This window comes from Eptesicus fuscus, chromosome 13 (genome assembly GCF_027574615.1).
Source record: "Eptesicus fuscus isolate TK198812 chromosome 13, DD_ASM_mEF_20220401, whole genome shotgun sequence".
NCBI lineage: Eukaryota > Metazoa > Chordata > Mammalia > Chiroptera > Vespertilionidae > Eptesicus > Eptesicus fuscus.
This window is the reverse complement of record NC_072485.1, coordinates 59,491,258-59,511,760: the sequence shown is the minus strand read 5'-3', so window position 1 is coordinate 59,511,760 and position 20,503 is coordinate 59,491,258. Positions and strand designations below refer to the sequence as shown.

Here is a 20,503-nt window from a genome sequence, read left to right as displayed (position 1 = left end):
GCATAGGACCTAAATGGACACTTCTTGAAAGCAGACATACAGAAGGCCAGGAGACATATGAAAAAGTGCTCAAAATCACTAATTATCCGAGCAATGCAAATCAAAGTGACAATGAGGTACCATCTCACACCTGTCATAATGACTATCATCAACAAATCAACAAGTGCTTGCTAGGATGTGGAGAAACGGGAATCCTCAACTCTCGTACACTGCTGGCGGAAATGCAGAATGGTGCAGCCTTTGTTGAAAACAGTATGGCGTTTCCTCAAAAAATTAAAAATGGAACTCTCATTTGACCCAGTAATCCCACTCCTAAGACTATACCCCATGAAGTCAAACACCAATCAGAAAGAACATACACACTGCTATGTTCAGAGAAGCACAATTTATAATAGCTTAGATTTGGAAACAGGCTAAGTGCCCATCAGCAGATGAGTGGATTAAAAAACTGTGGTAGATCTACACAATAGAATATTATGCTGCTGTGAAAAAGAAAGAACTCCTACCATTCGCAACAGCATGGATGGACCTGGAGAACATTGTGCTAAGTGAAATAAGCCAGTCAGAGAAAGATAAATATCACATGACCTCACTCATTTGTGGAATATAATGAACAACATAAACTGATGAACAAAAATAGATTGAGAGACATAGAAGATCGAACGGACCATCAAACCTCAGAGGGAAGGCAGGAGAGGATGGACCGTGATTGGGAGGAGCAGGGGGGCGGGAGTAAGAGATCAACCAAAGAATTTGTATGTATATAAGCATAACCAATGGACACAGGCAATGGGGAGGGTGGTGAAGGCCAGGGCTGGGGGGCGTGGGCAGACTGGTAGAGAGGACAACAGAGGAAAAGGGGACATATGTAATACTTTCAACAATAAAGAATTAAAAAAAACAACAAGAAAAAAAAGCCATAAAAAAAACAAAACCCAGCATCCACTTGGTGCAAGATGATGACTAACCCACTGAACCATACTAGCAGGGCTTAAATTCCTTTTTAAACCAATGAGGTTCCTTTTAACTTAAAGTAAACTAGACTTTACTGTTTGGAATCTAAGGTCTATTAATAAACACAATAACTTTACCATCATTGAGAGAAAATGGAGTCCGACTTCCCGGGCTCAAAACTGTACCTTTGATATTTAACATTTCTATGCCTCGATGACATTTATAAAATGGTATGGAGTTTCCTCAAAAAACTGAAAATGGACTCCCATTTGACCCAGTATCCCACTCCTGGGAATATATCCGAAGAAACTAGAAACACCAATCAGAAAGGATATATGCACCCCTATGTTCATAGCAGCACAATAACTAAGATTTGGAAACAGCCTAGGTGCCCATCAGCAGATGACTGATCAGAAAACTGTGGTACATCTACAAATGGAATACTATGCTGCCATAAAAAGAAGGAATTCTCATCATTTGCAGCAACCTGGATGGAATTGGAGAACATTATGTTAAGTGAAATAAGCCAGCAATGAAAGAAAAATACCACATGAACTCATTTATGGATAATAAAGAACATTATAAACTTGAACAAAATGATAGATACAGAGACAGTAAAGCATCAAACAGACTGTCAAATTACAGGGGGAAGGTTAGGGAGAGGTGGGGGAGATAAGAGATCAATCAAAGGACTTGTATATGCATATAAGCATAACCAATGGATGCAAAACTCTGGGGGGTGAGGGCATATATGGGAGTGGGGTGGGGGGGTGGCAATGGTAAGATATGTACACATATATACCTTAATAAAAAAATTGGAAAAAAATGGAGTTAATATAATTGTCTATCTCAAAGATTTTCTGCAAGGAATGAATGAGATGATCCATAAAAGACATTTAGCTCAGTGCCAAGTATTAAGTGCTCAACACGTTTTATCTGTTATGAGTTGTACTGTACTGTGAATTCCTCAGGCACAGGGATTCCTCAGGCAAAGGTTGTAAGTCCTCAGCCTTTGTACATAGAAGAGTGACTAGTTCTGAAAGAGCTGAAGTGAAACCTCTAATGACCCCATTCTTATATTAAAATGCAGAGTTGCCTTAAAATTAATACAGTGTGTATGTATGGGTGTGTGGGGAGAGGGTTAAAACTAATTCGAGTTTTATTCATGACTCAGCGGCAAAGCCCACCATAGTTTGAACAGGCTCTCTTACTTAAAACTGGTAGAGAGGTAATAATCAGGCAGAGAATCAAGTACATAATGGGCTGTAGGGTTTTTTGTGGTTTGTGTTTGATTTTCAGGTATCCCAAAGTAGTTTGCACAAACCGGGGATCTGCCCTGTTTCGGAGTGGTGTGGTTCCCAAGTGATCTCTGTGTTGGAGTAGAGGGTAGCAGCCAGAGAGGCCAAGCAAAGTCCATGAGTTGCCTCCAAGGCTGGGATTCCTGATGGTTCTGGGCAGGGGAACCAGTGTAGAGACAAAATATAATGGGGGTTTCAGAAAAGACAGGGCCAGTCGCTGATTGAACCCTCCTGGGAGAGGGGAGCCAGATTTAAATAAAATAAAAAAATGGGATCAAGCATTGAGCATGAAAACATTTTGTAATGGAAATTATATTTTAAAATTACCTCATGTGGGGGAAAAGCTGCTATATATGAGCCATTGTTTATCAGTTTACAGATACCTGAAAAGAGAAGAAATCAACAGTTCTTGAGTTTGTTTAAATGAAGACTTCCTTCTGCAGCAACATACATATACTTTGAACGTTAAGTTAATTTGAAAGCTGAAAATAACCCAAATGCTTTCCATAACTACATCACCTATAAGGACAGTGAGGCTATGAAAGAGACTAAGAGTCTAATTCTGTCCTTACAACAATAGTAGATGGAAATTTGCAGGCTGCCAACATACAATTTCACTTTGCTACATCATGAAATGGGGGAGGGGGGAGGGATATTAATATCCACTCACATAGGATCACATGAGCCTAAAGCAACTTTTCTTTTTACTAAAAAAAAATTAGAAAATTGGAAGAATTCCCTACCTCTTAAAATATCTCAAAATAATACTTATTAGTGTTGCGAAATCTTTGAATTATTTCATTTTAATAGATGTATTATGTGGATGTAGCCTAATTTATTTGTCACTTCCTAATGATGGACATTTAACATATATTTAGTTTTATTCTATTACAAATCCACAATGAACAAAGGTCTTTGTATGTTGTTATTAAAAGTCTGATTGTTTCCTTGGGACACATTTCAAGAATACAATTACTGTTCTAAAGTGTTTGCACAGTTGGCATTTTGATACATATGGCCAAATGTTCTTCAAAGAGTTTGTTTTATTGAAAGACTGAAAAACAGAATGTTTAGTTTGTGCTCAATGTGTTATAAATCCATATTTAATGCATGAAGGCAAAACTTCACTCAAATATTTCTGAGTAATATCAGTAACAGCAAATTCGACTTTCTCTACATTTTTCATTCGTGTTCTTACCCACTTTTGATATTCCATTTTCATATTTGGTGTGCTGAAGCATGTGGTAGACTATCCTGCTTCGAGTAGCATTGCTGAAGAAGGTGTCCTTATTGTTTATTATGAAGCTGTTAAGATAAGGGGATCCATTTTAGTATTTGGGCCAGAGCACAGAATCCAACAACAGCAACAACTTCCTGGGAAGTCATCCATCTGTTTTCTCCTTTAAACTAATGCATGTGAAGTAGAGTAAATCAGAAGAGAAACCACCTTCTTAAAAAAAAAATCAATTGGCAGAGAAAAATAAACATAAATCATACAGAGCATTATCAAATATGCATTTTAATATCGTTTGGTTTATAAGAAAGCCTGGATGTCCTCATATTAGTTGTTTGGCATTGAACGAGGAGAGAACAGAGTTTCCATGGGCCCCCATCTACTTTAATTATGCAATGTAATTCCAAACAGAGCACATTAAAAATTCATGTAACTCCCCATGCCACACTTTCCAAGCTAGCTTTTCTGTTTATAAAACATTAGCAGCGAGCAATAGTCCTTCCTTCCCTTCATGCCCTATTCTCTCCCTACAAAGGGAGAGTTGCCAGGAGAAACTACCTAAGAGTCAGTGATGAAAAGAGCAAAAGGGCGATTCAAGGAGGAAAGGAAGGAGAAGGGTATGTTTTAGCATTTACTTTATGATATCCTGGGAGCCTCAAAAAAATCGAAGTGTCCCAGTCCTCACTCAACTGCTGACAATTTTTGTTTCTAGGTGCTTTTTTTTTTTTTGTGAATGATAAACCACCATTTTCTCAGATTCTGAGATCTGAAGTATTGGGTCTTCTATGATCCTTGATTTCTTTTCATCTATATTCAAACAGTTGCCAAACAAAGTAACTTTTATAACTAAACGGAGTCTCTCTTGGTTCCCATACACATCTTGTTCTGGGTCTCATATCTTGCGTAGGTTATGAAAAGAATGCCCTCTTTACCCCTAATCAACCATGCAATTTCTCACCTGATTTTTAATGCACAGCTCTGACCCCTAGAAGGCTCCTACTCTTAACCTTTCAGCAGCTCTCCAATACCATTTTCCTCGGAGGATCTCTATTCTTGTATTTCAACCTTCCTGTTGGTCTTACTTCTTATAGGTCTGGCTTCTTGCATCTATTAGTCTGTCAAAGTGTAGAACTTATCACCTCGGACTCCCATCCTTTTTTACCTTGAGATTTTTGCTCTGTTCCCCTACCTCTCACCACCTCCCTCCACATTTTTAGTGGCTGGGTCTTCTCCTCTGGCTGTAGCTTCTCCCTCTCTTACAAAAATGTGCATTTCACTTGTCTTTCCTAATGCATTACTTTTACTCTGCCCTGTTTTATGGTAATCTGTATACCTGTCCATGTTATTAGCCTCAGAGCCCCTCCAACAGTCTGCTGTTGTGCTTTTTATTTTTGTTCTTAGATGCAACGAGTTAACAGTTCTGTGTCCTGTTAATGATAAGAATCGGAAGGAATATCCACCAAATATTTTACCATCAGATTGATTCAGAATTCCTTGAACAAATATTTCTTTAGCAGATAAATTCCTTTTCTATGAAATTACATTACAAAGAAAGGAAACGGATAATATATTAGTAAATAAATCAGTTACATAATTTCAGAAGTTGCTATGAAGAAAAATGAAACTGCCTAATGGCATAGAGAATGACTGGGGCAAGGGAACTATAGATAAGATTTTCAGAGAAGGTCTCTCTAAGCTGGTGACTTTTGAGTGACAGCTGAATGATAAGAAGGGATAGTCCATGTGAAGATCTGGGAGAAGAGCATCTTAGAAAGGAGAACGGCAAGAACAAAGACTCTAAGATAGAATTAAGGTTGAGCTTCTGATGGGTGACCCTAAAGTCAGTAAATGGTGTGGAAATTGTAGAAGATGAGGTGAGAGTGTTGGCAGGGACCACAGCATACATGGTCACATGGTGAGAATTTTATGATAAGTGTAAATGGGAGGCCATTGGGGGTGGTATTAAGCAAGACAGTTTCATGATCTGATTGAGATTTTTCAAAGATCACCTTAGTTTCTCGGGTTCAAAGAGAAATAGCAGACTTTTTGTTGTTTTGATTTTTATATCACAGAGCCTGAAAAAGTATGGCAAAAAGCTAAAAGTACAATGTCTTTCTAAATTTGGAATTCATTTGAATTTACACTGCTTCCTCCAGTTCTTAGCTGGAATTAAAAAGAATGCTTCTAAATCTGCCTCTAAGAGTAAATAATAACATAAATATTTAGAAAGAGGGGTTTCCCATTGATTATTGGTTCTGTTACATGTTTGGTGGCCAGGAATTCTGGTTCATCCTGCCTCTCACAATATCCTACATCCCAGATGTCAGTCCAAAACTACATATAGCAAATTGACCTTGCAGCTATAGACCTACTGTATACTGTGCATTTCTCCAACTTTATGTTTATATTATTGTGTTTAATTATTAACTTAATATTTTTGTTTGACCCAGTAGCCTGGAAGAACCGTGAAAGCAGGGACTGTATCATAACCTCATTCTGTGTCATGTTGAAACTTAATAATTGAATAAATAAATGAGTAGAGATATGTTGGTAGATAGACAAATAGATAGGCTTGTAAAAATTGCTAAAAATTTCTTGTTCTCCTTAGTTTAATAAAATTATACAATGGATTAAATTAATTATATACAATTAAGTGTAATTATAAATATAATTTAATTAGAAAAATCCATTATTCAAGGATGTTATTTAATAGCAATTCTATTATTATTATCATCATCATTTTTGTTACTTTAACTGAGTGACTTACTACCATAATAATTATTTTGAAAGAATTGGGAGCTAGCTCAATCCAGGAGTTTACAATTAATCATTCATTACTGGAATGTCTCTACAACAGAGGTGATAATTAATTAATCATGTTCACTGAGTTTTATTCTAAGTGTGCATTTTAATAAAATGATACATGCTCTGACTTATTTGGAAAACATGGAACTGGTCCCAGCTATGTTTATTCTATCAACAACTTCCAGATAATGAAAGATACCAAGGCGGGTTATGGGAGAAAACAGATGGGGACTCACTGGTGAATCCGCGCCCGGCTGAAGGGGCCAGTGTAGCAGTCTGACTCCTCCAGGTCTGGAAAAGCTGACTTGTCCAGAACCATTGGGTTTTGGGACATCCATTTTTTGAGTCTTCTAAAATAATTGTGCATACTGGAACAAAGCCACATTTTAGAATTAGATTAGGTTGCATTCCAGAGTAATGCCTACCTTCTACTGCCATTCCAAAAATGAGTTCCCAAAAGACATAAACACACTCACAACCACACACATGCAGGAAAGAAATCTGAATTAAAAGGTCAAAAGAACTTGGTCAGAGCCCCAACTGCACCACACCAGCTGCGAAGGCTGGGGGATGAGGCATGGGTGGTGGGGAGCAGTGACAACGGAGTCACTGATTTTTTCCTGAAGTCTCTGAAAGACAGATGCCTGTTTATCAGAAAACCCACAATGTGTTCTGCTGCCCTGAAAGGTCATTTTGAAGATGCTTTATTAATTGAATGTGAAAGTGCATTGCCAAATGATAAATAGCAGCAATAATAAAACTATAACTATTGCCTATCAACCTGTCTGGAGAAATGATGAACTTCAAAAGCTGGTTAAGTGCCTGTACATTAATTATCCCCTCATGTTTATTGGCTAAAATATCTTTGCACAAAACACCTTTCCCACTTCAAGAAATAATAAGCACAATTAAATTAAAGTGTACTTGATTGATTTTTCCCCTCTTTCCAACTATCCACAAATTGGTTTTGTAATTTTGTAACAATGATGATCACCACCCCCCAATACACACACACATCTTAATTTTCTTCTCCAAAGGTATTTAAAAAAAATCAAGATCATTCATTTTCTCAATTGAAAGTCTAAATTAAAGCAAATAACATGATTTTTTTCAGTTTAATATGTAATATATTTTCATAATCACCTTTCCTATTTATTAACTACCTACTCCATATGCATCCACAAAGTAAAGGAACATAGAGAAAATTTGTTAAAAAGTAAACTGTAAAGATGTTTGACTATGGTAATCCTTAAAGGAATTTAATAATCATTTAAAATAACTGATAACTGATAACTGAATTTTCATTTCATGAAATAAAAAATACAAAAGATAATAAAACATAGGACACACAGTATAGTTTTCATTTTTTCTAGGTTACTTTTAAATTTGACCAAAAATAGAAAAAAAAATTTTTTCTCCCTACTAAAAATGTTGTGCCGTTGTTGAGTGCTTGGTTGGTTGGAGCTTTGTCCTGTACACCAAGAGGTGGTGGTTTGGATCTGGTCAGGGCACATACCCAGGCTGTGGGTTCAAACCTGTCTAGGCGTGTGCAGGAGGCAACCAGTAGATGTTTCTCTTGCACGTCTATGTTTCTCTCCCTCTCTTTCTCTCTCCCTCCCTCCCTCTAAAAAAAACTCCAATAAAATATTATAAAAAATAAAATGTTTCTTTAGGATTTAATATACACAGATTAGCCATTCTAAACACATTTATGCTAAAACTAAATTATGACAGTACTACATAAATAGACATCTGTTGCTATTTTAACATGCATCATTTTACCCTTCTGCAAGTCTCTGAAAAAAAGATGCCTGATTATCAGAAAACCCACTAATTACACAGCAGCAAAATCTCACTAATTCAATAGAGCACATGAAAACGAACCCAGACATTTAGCGACATGTCCATCATTGAGCAGGCACATGCAGAAAAAAAGAAAAACCTGCAGTTGTAAATTTATAAATTACAATATTCCAATGACTTTGGCTTTCTTATGCAAAAATAACTTTGGAAATTTGCTACATGGACCAGGACCAAATAGGAACAGGGGCAATGATCAAAGCCCATTCTAAATCCAAGCATGCTAACCGGACAACAAAAATCTGACTTGGCTGAAGATCATCATTAACAATAGTTTTTAAAAAGAGTGATTTGAATACTGATTCCTTTAGTACTTGTTTAATATTAAGGCTCCTCCCCACCATGATTTACTTATCTTGTTACCAATCCTGACCACATCTAAAAGACACCAATATTCCCTTATTTTAAAACTAATTTTTTTTTCTATTGTAAAGTTCTAAATTATATTCAGCCATTTTCTTGGTAAAAGAACTAGATTTGCTGAATCTTTTCCTAAAATGGACTGATATTTGCACTATATGCTTCCGGTTTCTGTTATTCTGACTTGTAATCCTGCAATACTATTCAATAGAGCATACTCTACCACATTCACATTTTGTTTTTGGTAACTGATTCTTTTGCAATGAGCAGAAAAACAGCCCAGTGTAAGGAGCCTTTTGTTTTAGTATCAGTAAAGGCAAAATCATTTCCTCTAGCGAAACAGGGTCAGGCATTCAGGTGGGATAATTTCTTCTGTTTCAGGCTTGTAATGTGATTAATTCCTTTGTCATAGCTACTGCTACCCAAATAGGCAAGAGATGAAACACTCTTGAAAAGAAGTTTGTTTTCAATGGTAGGATAAAAAAGTCAGATTGAGGTGGTGGAATAAGAGTAGGTCTTTGATTCAAAAGGCGCTGCATGGCGATTCATCGCTGTGAATGCTCGTCTTTCCTTTACCACCTGTCAAATAAGAGATTTGGATCAACTGATCCAGAAGGTCTCTGTTGGGTCTGTTCTGTTACTCTACTGGGTCAACATTTACCTATATATCTGGTTTTATAACTATTTCTAAAATTAAAATCTCCTAAAATGGGAGATAGAATTGCAATTATGTCAAGTGAGGATTACAAGAATGTCAATGATGCATAAAAAAAAATTATCTGTTTTTAAACATTGTTAAATTTGGCACAAGTCATTTTTGAAACCTCCTAAATAAATCAATAAAGTGTGTTTTTTTCCCTCCTAAAATTTACAACTGCTGATAAGGGTAATTGAATATATTTCTATCCTCCCCCTTAATAACAAATTAGTCATAAACAAATTAGGCATCACCCACCAACCTGCCTGTTGATTTGCTCCGTGGGTCAGTGTAATAGGATCTTTTCCTGAAAAATAATAAACATCAGCTGGGGAAAATCAAATGAAAGTAGTCCAACCAGTGAATGACAACATTCAATCATATTGAGCACTTCAATATTACAACTTCCAAATGCTTAAGGAAGACATAAAATCAGCCAGTATAGTAGGACAGACTGTGGAATCTCAGAGAGAAGGCAGCGGTGGGTGGATGGGGTGGGAAAAGAGTAACCAAAGAATTTATATGCATATATACATAACCCATGGACACAGACAATAGTGTGTTGAAGGCCTGGGGCAGAGGACAGACTAGAAGAGGTCAACGGGTGGGGGTGGGGGGAGGTAACATCTGTAATACTTTCAACAATAAAGATACAATTTTTTTAAAAGTAGAAATAATTCTGAATTTACATTGTTTTATTTTCAGAATCTAAGTTACTAACATCAAAATCACTTTTATAAATCAATAAATCACTTTTGAATTCTGATTTTTAATTCTATTTTTTAAAGGTTTCACTTCTGCTACACAATGCATATTAACTGGATCATTTGTTATATGACGTCATCCATCCATCCATCCATCTATACAAACATATATGAAATGAATATTTCTGATTTTGCAAGGAATAATAAGGTATAACCTTTAAAGATTTGGAAATTAAAGAGGGTCTTTTCCCTCAAAGAGCTTCCTTTACCATTGAGGAGACAAGTGGTAGTTACAATGAAATGTGACCATGCAGGATAACAGAGAGAGCTGTGGAAGTTCCCAGGAAGGGATCCCAATTGGTTTCTGTAGATGGAGGAGAAAGGAGACAGGGAAGCCTTCTCAGAGGATGGGTTATCTGTGTGGAATCTTGAAGCATGAGTGGGAATAGTCCTCTGAGTGAGTACTTGGGGCACGGCATTCTGGACCGCATATGAAATGGTTATGGGAGCAAGGTCAAACATTAAGATTCAGGAACTGCAACTAATTTGGTAATCACTGGAGTATAAATTGCAAGTTGAAGATCATTTATTGACTGTACTATTTGGGTACAGAACTTTATTTTTCCTTTGAAAAGAGTCTGCTAATTTACACCTTGCATCAGGCAGCATTTATCTACCTATTGACCCACCTATTACAACAACCACTCAAAATTAACTATAAATAATTATCTCAATACTGTTTCCAATTAGTGTTTCACAGAGCTGGTGGCCACATGTGGAGATGACTGTGGGGCCGAGTGAGGAGGGCAGTCACATGGCTGGGACCCAGGATTCCCTTCTCCTGTCAAGCACTTTGAGCTATTCTACACATTGGGCTTCCTATATGTTTTTATGTTATTTTATTTTTTGAGTAAATAATCTTTTGCATTCAAAAAGTGATCGGAATTTCATCCTAATTGTGATTAAAAAGGAAGATTGTTCTTTTATCTAGAAAGAGAAGATTGTTCTTAATTTTTAAGTATTCCCACAAATTTGCTATATTTAAAACATTTGTGGGAGGAGAAGCTTGAGGAAAAATGGAAGGTTGACCCCATCTAGGAACTCACTCTGAGAAGCTACAGGATGACTGAATCATCCTAAAATATGTTTGACACTTTTAATGTGAAAGTGGGCTAAGAATGACTAGGAAACACCTCTGAATCAAGAGAAAAATAATGAAAGCAGGCCTTGATATTTCTAGACTATAGAGGAGACAGATTAAGTCCTTCCTGATAGAATAAAAACTGGAAAAATGTAGATTACTTTAATTCTCTGAAATATTTTTGGTTAGTTTTAAAACATTAAATCCAATATGTAGGCCATATTTACTTTGGACAAATAATCAAGCAAGGAATTAGCTAGAAAATATAGTACATACTATTCTGTACATACATTCAAGCTAAAAAGTAGGTAAATTTCTCAAAATTCATGTTTATTCAATAAGTTAGCTGAAAAATTCGCAGACAGGTTTATAATTCTATTATCATTTTCCTAAATAAATTTGCAGGTTTTCTTTGTGGAATGTAATATGTATATTTCAACACTGAATAAATACATAGATTAGCCAAACATAGGTAACATTTTTATGCATAAATCCTTAAAAAGAGATATGCATTTTTCCTATTTCAGTTCTTTGTTATTCTTATATATTTTAATTTTAAGACAGTATATATGTTCTTAAATGTGAGAACACTTGCCTAGCCATTGTGCTTCAGTGGTTGAGCATCGACCTATGAACCAAGAGGTCATGATTTTATTCCTGTTCAGGGCATATGCCCAGGTTGAGTGTTTGATCCCCAGTGGGGGACATGCAGGAGGCAGCCAATGATTCTTTCTCATCATTGATGTTTCTATCTCTCGCTCCCTCTCCCTTTCTCTCTTAGAAATCAATACAAACATATAAAAATATTTTTAAAAATGTGAAAACACTTGACAGTTGGAAACTGAATTGACCGTCATGAAAACACTTGGCCATGTAGTTTATGCTTGAATAGCATTCTCTTTTTACAAGCTAAGAACTATCCCAAATTTCAGGAGTATCATAAATAAATGAGTAGTTAGTTACTAAAGAATTAGTTAATGCTGTATCTAGTATTTAAACTGATCTGGAATGATATTTCCAAAGAATGCTGTATTCCAGCATTTCTCCAGCTATTTTCCCAAGAACACCATCATATTAAAAATTTTTAAAAATCCATTATCAGATGGAAATTTGGGAAATATTGCTCTATATAACTGATTTTTGAAATTTATAAAAAGTATATAGCTGTTAAAATATTAAAATGTCTGAGACATTTCTTTCTCACCTGCATCAGAATCATTTGAGATGTTTGTTACAAATGTATATACCCAATCATATCCTTGACTTAATACACCAGAACTCTGGTGTGGGTTCCACGAACCTTTATTTTTACAATTTCCCAGGTGATTTTGAGGAACTCTGACTAAGAATGAGAACCAGTTCTCTAAAAAATTCCTACAGTGAAGAAACATTGTATAGCTCAGAAACTCAGAAGCATAGTTGGTCACAGGATACTTTTTCTACTATGAGCCTGTGGTACACTTTGATACACTTTGGGAAATGTTGCATATTTTCTAATATATTATTATTAAATCATGAGAATTTCAATGGCACTTTCCAAAAGTTTCACAATGCAGTATTATTTTGAAAAACATTATAAAAGATGAAAATTTCAGTCGGACCAACATTGCTCAGCAGATGAGAGTTGACCTATGAACCAGGAGGTCACGGTTCGATTCCCTGTTGGGGTGCATGCCTGGATTGTGGGCTTGATCTCCAGTAGGGGGCATGTAGGAGGCAGCCGATCAATGATTCTCTCATCATTGATGTTTTGTTCTCTTTCTCCCGCTCCCTTCCTCTCTGAAATCATTAAAAATACATTTCAAAAAAGATGAAAATTTCAGACACAACATCAAGAAAAAGAAATGGTAAACTGCATAGGTTTTATGGTTTTTATATTTCTTTCTTCAGATGTATCAGAACTCTTCTTTCAAATGCACCCTTGCCAGGAAATAAAAAAATAATATCATTTTTTAAAAAGTGAATAGCCGGATGGAAAAAAAAATGGCGACGGAATAGAGTCGGGTTTGGAGTCTGTTCCTGGGGCGGAGAGTCGGAGCAGCAGAGGCTCGCAGAGGGAGTGTATGTGGGCAAGCCAAGGGACAGCTAAACTCCAGGAGAAGGCGGGGGAGTGCTGGGCAGTGTTCCTCTGACCGCGCAGCAGCCACAGGGGCTGTGTCCCCTCCCGGAGCTGCGGGCTCGACGGGCGCCTCGCCATCTTGCAAGGAAAGGAGGATTTTAGTGGAAACCTGACTTTCCGCGGCAACTGCAAACACTGAACTGCTGGGAGCACCAGACCACCGGTCCCCTATCAGCGCAAACATTCGGATTCAAAGAAACTCTTCACTGCACCACGGAAAGGTCAGATTTTGTCTGAAATAAGCTGCGGTTTCTAATCCCCGCGGTGGGTGAGGGAGGCGCTGGGTGAGGGAAGCGCGGCAGCCGCAGGACCGGCAGGAGCCGGGAGGTCTGTGCCTAGAAAAATCAGCGGCAGTTGGAACTGCCGTGATCCGTGAATGAGGAGGGGGGTCTTCTGAGCTGCTAACAGAAGTGACCTCTTGAAAGCAACTCATTTTAATCTGACGAGGAGGGTCAGACTAAGAATTTTCAAAGGAGTGCAGGCTCCTTAGTCTGGCGCACAGACCCACGGTCCGCACACCTGGGCTCTTTCCGACTCTGATTGCTAAGCCCAATACAGAGGCAAACCCAGGTGGAAACCCTGAAAGACTGCAGGGGGAAGGTGTTTTTTCGGAACCTGGGGCCAGAGCTGCGTGTGACCATCAGAGAGGCAGCTCTGAGGCGCACGCCTCCACAAACTGGTAGTGAGTGCCATAGAAGGGGGAAAAAAAAAAAAGAAAAAAGAGCTAGAGAGGCCCGGAAGTCAATTCAGAAACACTGCCACCCAGGGGCTGAAACGCTAATTGTCTCTGGTGTAATCAAAAATAAATACGAGAAATTAAGACAGGGCTGGCTTAAAAAGCAGGACTGGCTTCCAACACTGAGGAGCCCTGGAATGAAGCTGAACTGAAATACCGCCCAGACTGGGAAAAAGGCGTACCAAACAGAATAATAGAGGAAGTGAATGACAGCCGCTACTGCACATTTTAGTCTTCCTATTTTTTAATTTTCAATTCTTTTTTCAATTTTTTAATTTTTTTATTCTCATATTTTTTTATTTTCATTTTTTGCATCTTTTACTTAAGAAACTAATATTTTTTCTTTTTCCTCACTTGATTTTCACCTTTTTAATTATTACATTTTTATTTTCAATCAGCACTATTATTACTATTATTTTACTTTTTTTTTTTTTTAATGTCATTTGATTTTCCATCTCTTTTATTTTTGGATTAGTGTCCTACATTCGATTTGCATCTTTCCCTTACAATCGCTTTACCCTATCTCAAAGCTAAAATTATGCCATCACTCTCCTCCTAACCTTTCCCCTTTTGGTCCCCAGTTTATCTTAACCCTTTCTGGCTTTAGATTTTCCCTACTTTTTCAGTTTACTCCCTGCTAAAACTTCACCCTACTTATATATCTAATTCCCAACCCCCTGCTCCAAATCCATACAAACCTCTCTCTACGCTACCTTTAAAAAATTATTTTTCTCTCGGGCCTTTTGTTGTTGTTTGCTTGAATGTTGATTAGATTGAATTTTTATGCTTTTTTATGAGATTGTTTTGATTATTCTTTTTGTTGGTTTGGTTGGTTCTTTTGTTTGCTTTGTTTTTGTTTGTTTTTTACTTTTGTTTTCCCTTGCCTCACTTGATATTAGCTGCTGTTGCAGTTTGTATTAATCTCCAGGCTCGTGTTGCTGGAATTTGCTGGGAATAGTGGTTGTTCTAGTGGAGTTTACTCCCCATATATATAGTTTGTTCCCCTTTTCTCTCTTAGTATCATTCTTGTCTCTCTTACTTTTTTTTTCTTTTCTTTATCTTTTCTGTTTTTTCTTTTCTTTCTTTCTGCTCTTTTCCCAAGTTCAGATTCACACTCTTTGTTGTTGTTTTTTTTTTCTTCGTTGTTGTTCTTTCTTTTTACTCTCCCTCTTCCACTCCTATTCCCTAATTTGTCTTTCTCTGGTGGTTACCTTTATTGGAGGTTATTAATATTGTGAATACAATTCTGTTCAGTGCCTTGTCTGTTGTGCCTGGTTGTGTTGTATTTTATACCTTTAAATCAACGCCAGAGAGAGAAATCTATATAACCAGACATCCGGAGAAGAGAGACCATGGGGAGACAAAGAAACAGCCCAAACAGGAAAGAGAAGCAGGCATCACCAGAAAAGGAAGTAAACGATTTAGAGGCAAACAACCTATCAGAGAAAGAATTCAGAGAAATGGTCATAAAGTGGCTGAAAAGGATGGAAGACAAATTCGACAATATGAGTAAGAACCAAGAAGAAATGAAGAAGAACCAAGAAGAAATGAAAAATGACATCGCTGCTGTAAAGAACTCAATAGAAAGCATCAAGAGTAGACTAGATGAAGCAGAGGACCGCATAAGTGAGCTAGAAGACAAGATGGAAAAAAATACCCAATTACAACAGCTTCTAGAAACAAAAATTAGAAAGATTGAGGAGAGCGTAAGGGAACTTCGGGACAATACAAAACAAAACAACATCAGGATAATAGGGGTGCCAGAAGGAAAGGAAACTGAGCAAGGAATAGAAAACCTGTTTGAAGAAATAATAACAGAAAACTTCCCTGATATAGGGAAGAAAAAACCCACACAAATCCAAGAATCTCACAGAGTTCCAAGCAAAATGAACCCCAAAAGACCGACGCCAAGGCACATTATAGTTAAGTTGGCAAACACCAACGACAAAGTAAGAATCTTACAAGCGGCCAGAGAGAGACAGACAGTTACATACAAAGGAACCCCCATAAGACTAGCAACTGATTTCTCAACAGAAACTCATCAGGCCAGAAGGGAATGGAATGAAATATACCAAGTCATGCAAAGGAAGGGTCTAAATCCAAGAATACTGTACCCAGCAAGGCTATCAATCAAAATTGAAGGTGAAATCAGGAGCTTCAGAGACAAAAAAGGACTAAGGGAGTTTATCACCACCAAACCAGCAATGAAAGAAATGCTAAAGGGTCTGCTGTAAAAAAAAAAAAAGAAAGAAAGAAATAGGAAGCAAAGAAGGTACACAGGGGTATAGAATAAAAATGGCGTCAAATAAGTACCTATCAATAATAACTTTAAATGTAAATGGATTGAATGCCCCAATCAAAAGACACAGGGTAACAGACTGGATAAGAAAACAAAACCCAGATATCTGCTGTCTACAGGAAACCCACCTCAAAAAAAAGGATGCATACAGACTGAGAGTAAAGGGATGGAAAAAGGTTTCCCAGGCAAATGGAAATGAAAAAAAAGCTGGGGTTGCAATACTTATATCTGACAAATTAGATCTCAAAGTGAAGGACATAACAAGAGATAATGAAGGCCACTTCATAATACTAAAGGGAGAAATCCAACAAGAAGAAATAACTCTGGTAAACATATATGCACCCAATACAGGAGCACCAAGATACATTAAAAAACTCCTGGAAGACATCAAAGGAGAGATTGACAGTAATACAATCATAGTAGGAGACTTCAATACCCCACTATCACCATTGGACAAATCCTCTAAACAAAAAATCAGCAAAGAAACATCAATCCTAAATGACTCACTAGAACAGATGGAATTAATCGACATCTTCAGAACATTTCACCCCAAAGCCACAGAATATACATTCTTCTCAAGTGCACATGGGTCATTTTCAAAGATAGACCATATGTTAGGACATAGGCAAAGTCTCTCCAAATTCAAGAAGATAGAAATCATATCAAGTATCTTCTCAGATCACAGTGGCATAAAACTGGAAATCAACTACAATAAAAACAACCCAAAGAAATCAAACACTTGGAGACTAAACAGCATGCTATTAAACCATGACTGGGTTACCAAAGACATCAAGGAAGAAATAAAAAACATCATGGCAACAAACGACAATGAAAACACAACAATCCAAAATCTATGGGACACAGCGAAAGCAGTCCTGAGAGGGAAGTTCATAGCTCTACAAGCCTACTGCAAAAAACAAGAAACAATGGTAATAAATTACCTAACCCAACAACTCAAAGAGTTAGAGAGAGAGCAACAAGATAAGCCCAGTGTAAGCAGAAGGAAAGAAATAATAAAGATCAGAGCGGAGATAAACGACATAGAGACCAAAGAAACAATACAAAAGATCAACAAAACCAAGAGCTGGTTCTTTGAAAGGATAAACAAGATTGATGGACCTCTAGCCAGGCTCACCAAGAAGCAAAGAGAGAGGACCCAAATAAACAAAATCAGAAATGAAAGAGGTGAAATAACAACAGACCCCGACGAAATACAAAGGATTGTTACAAAATACTACGAACAACTCTATTCCAACAAACTGGACAACCTAGAGGAAATCGACATATTCCTAGAAAAATACAACCTTCCAAAACTCAATCAGGAAGATTCTAAACAGCTCAACATGCCAGTAACTATGGAAGAAATTGAAGCAGTCATCAAAAAGCTTCCGGCAAACAAAAGCCCGGGGCCAGATGGCTTCACAGGAGAGTTTTATCAAACTTTCAAGGAAGAACTAAAACCTATCCTCCTCAGACTATTCCAAAAAATTCAAGAGGAAGGAACACTTCCAGGCTCCTTCTATGAAGCCAGCATCACCCTAATACCAAAACCAGATAAAGACAACTCAATGAAAGAGAATTACAGGCCAATATCCCTCATGAACATTGATGCCAAAATCCTCAACAAAATTCTAGCAAATCGGCTCCAGCAGTACATCAGAAAGATCATACACCATGACCAAGTAGGATTTATTCCAGGAATGCAAGGATGGTACAATATCCGCAAATCAATAAACGTGATACATCACATAAACAAATTGAGAGATAAAAATCACATAGTCATATCAATAGATGCAGAAAAAGCATTTGACAAAATCCAACACCCTTTCTTGATAAAAACTCTCAACAAGGTGGGAATAGAAGGCTCATACCTCAACATAATAAAAGCTATTTATGATAAACCCACAGCAAACATCATACTCAATGGGCAAAAACTAAAACCATTTCCCCTAAGAACAGGAACAAGACAGGGATGCCCACTCTCACCACTCCTGTTTGACATAGTACTGGAAGTATTAGCTATCGCAATTAGGCAAGAAGAAGAAATAAGAGGCATCCAAATTGGAAAAGAAGAAGTGAAGCTGTCCTTATTTGCAGATGACATGATATTGTACATAAAAAACCCAAAAGATTCCATCAAAAAGCTAATAGACTTAATAAATGAATTCGGCAATGTAGCGGGATACAAAATTAACGCCAAGAAATCTATGGCTTTTCTATACACCAATAATGAACTTACAGAAAGAGAGACTAAAAAAGCAATCCCATTTACCATCGCACCAAAAAAATTAAGATACCTAGGAATAAACTTAACTAAGGAGGTAAAAGACCTATACGCAGAAAACTACAGGACACTGAAAAAAGAGATAGAGGAAGAAGTAAACAGATGGAAGAACATACCATGTTCCTGGATGGGTAGAATCAACATCATTAAAATGTCCATACTACCCAAAGCAATCTACAGATTCAATGCACTCCCCATCAAAATACCAACAGCATATTTCACAGACCTAGAAAGAACTCTCCAAAAATTCATCTGGAATAAAAAAAGACCCCGACTAGCCTCAGCAATCCTCAGAAAGAAGAATAAAGTAGGTGGGATCTCAATACCAGATTTCAAGCTGTATTACAAAGCCACTGTTCTCAAAACAGCCTGGTACTGGCACAAGAACAGACATATTGATCAATGGAACAGAATAGAGAACCCAGATATCGACCCAAACCACTATGCTCAATTAATATTTGACAAAGGAGGCATGAACATACAATGGAGTCAAGACAGTCTCTTCAATAAATGGTGTTGGGAAAACTGGACAGATACATGCAAAAAAATGAAACTAGATCACCAACTTACACCATACACAAAAATAAATTCAAAATGGATACAGGACTTAAACATAAGACGGGAAACCATAAAAATACTAGAGGAATCCACAGGCAACAAAATCTCAGACATATGCCACAAGAACTTCTTCACTGACACTGCCCCTAGGGCAATGGAAGCTAAAGAGAAAATTAACAAATGGGACTACATCAAAATAAAAAGCTTTTTTACAGCAAAAGAAACCATCAACAAAACAACAAGAAAGCCCACTGCATGGGAAAACATATTTGCAAATGCTATCACTGATAAAGGTTTAATCTCCAACATCTACAGGCAGCTTATGCAACTCAATAAGAGGAAGATAAATGATCCAATAAAAAAATGGGCAACAGACCTAAACAGAATATTTTCAAAAGAAGACAGAAGGAAGGCCAAGAGACACATGAAAACATGTTCAAAGTCACTTATTATCCGAGAGATGCAAATCAAAACAACAATGAGGTACCATCTCACACCTGTCAGAATGGCTATCATCAACAAATCAACAAACAACAAGTGTTGGCGAGGATGCGGAGAAAAAGGAACCCTCGTGCACTGCTGGTGGGAATGCAGACTGGTGCAGCCACTGTGGAGAACAGTATGGAGTTTCCTCAAAAAAATGAAAATGGAACTCCCATTTGACCCAGTAATCCCACTCCTGGGAATATATCCGAAGAAACTAGAAACACCAATCAGAAAGGATATATGCACCACTATGTTCATAGCAGCACAATTTACAATAGCTAAGATTTGGAAACAGCCTAGGTGCCCATCAGCAGATGACTGGATCGGAAAACTGTGGTACATCTACACAATGGAATACTATGCTGCCATAAAAAAGAAGGAATTCTCATCATTTGCAGCAACCTGGATGGAATTGGAGAACATTATGCTAAGTGAAATAAGCCAGTCAATGAAAGAAAAATACCACATGATCTCACTCATTTAGGGATAGTAAAGAACATTATAAAGTGGTGAACAAAAAGATAGATACAGAGACAGTAAAGCATCAAACAGACTTTCAAAGTACAGGGGGAAAGTTTGGGAAAGGTGGGGGAGTTATGAAATCAAACGAAGGACTTGTATGCATGCATATAAGCATAAACAATGGACGCAAAACTCTGGGGGGGGAGGGCATGTGTGGGTGTGGGGTGGGGGGGGTAATAGTAAGATATGTACACATATAATACCTCAATAAAAATATTAAAAAAAAAAAAAAAAAAAAAAAGTGAATAGCCTAAGACTTAAGGATGCCAGAACTCTTAACAGAGTTGGCCTCTTTCATGCTATCAGGTATGAGAAATATCTCTATATTTATGACTTGCACTCTTACTGTTCTTTCATTTTCATTATCTAGATGCCTGTTTTAATGATACCTTGTTACTGTGAACCTTTTAAAACTTTCTTAGCAGCTGATAAAGCACACTGAGCTC

At 37.2% G+C, this 20,503-nt stretch overlaps 1 protein-coding gene across 1 annotated transcript in view; it reads right to left on the bottom strand.

Moving 5' to 3' along the window:
* Positions 1-20,503, bottom strand: part of ANO3 (anoctamin 3) — a 279,163-nt gene that overhangs the window by 90,470 nt on the left and 168,190 nt on the right. The window contains exons 8-11 of the mRNA XM_054725150.1: positions 9,471-9,515; positions 6,528-6,659; positions 3,451-3,557; positions 2,580-2,635 (exon numbers count right to left, since the gene is read on the bottom strand). Of these exons, the coding sequence (XP_054581125.1) occupies positions 2,580-2,635; positions 3,451-3,557; positions 6,528-6,659; positions 9,471-9,515 (340 nt within the window). The remainder of the gene's footprint in view (positions 1-2,579; positions 2,636-3,450; positions 3,558-6,527; positions 6,660-9,470; positions 9,516-20,503) is intronic.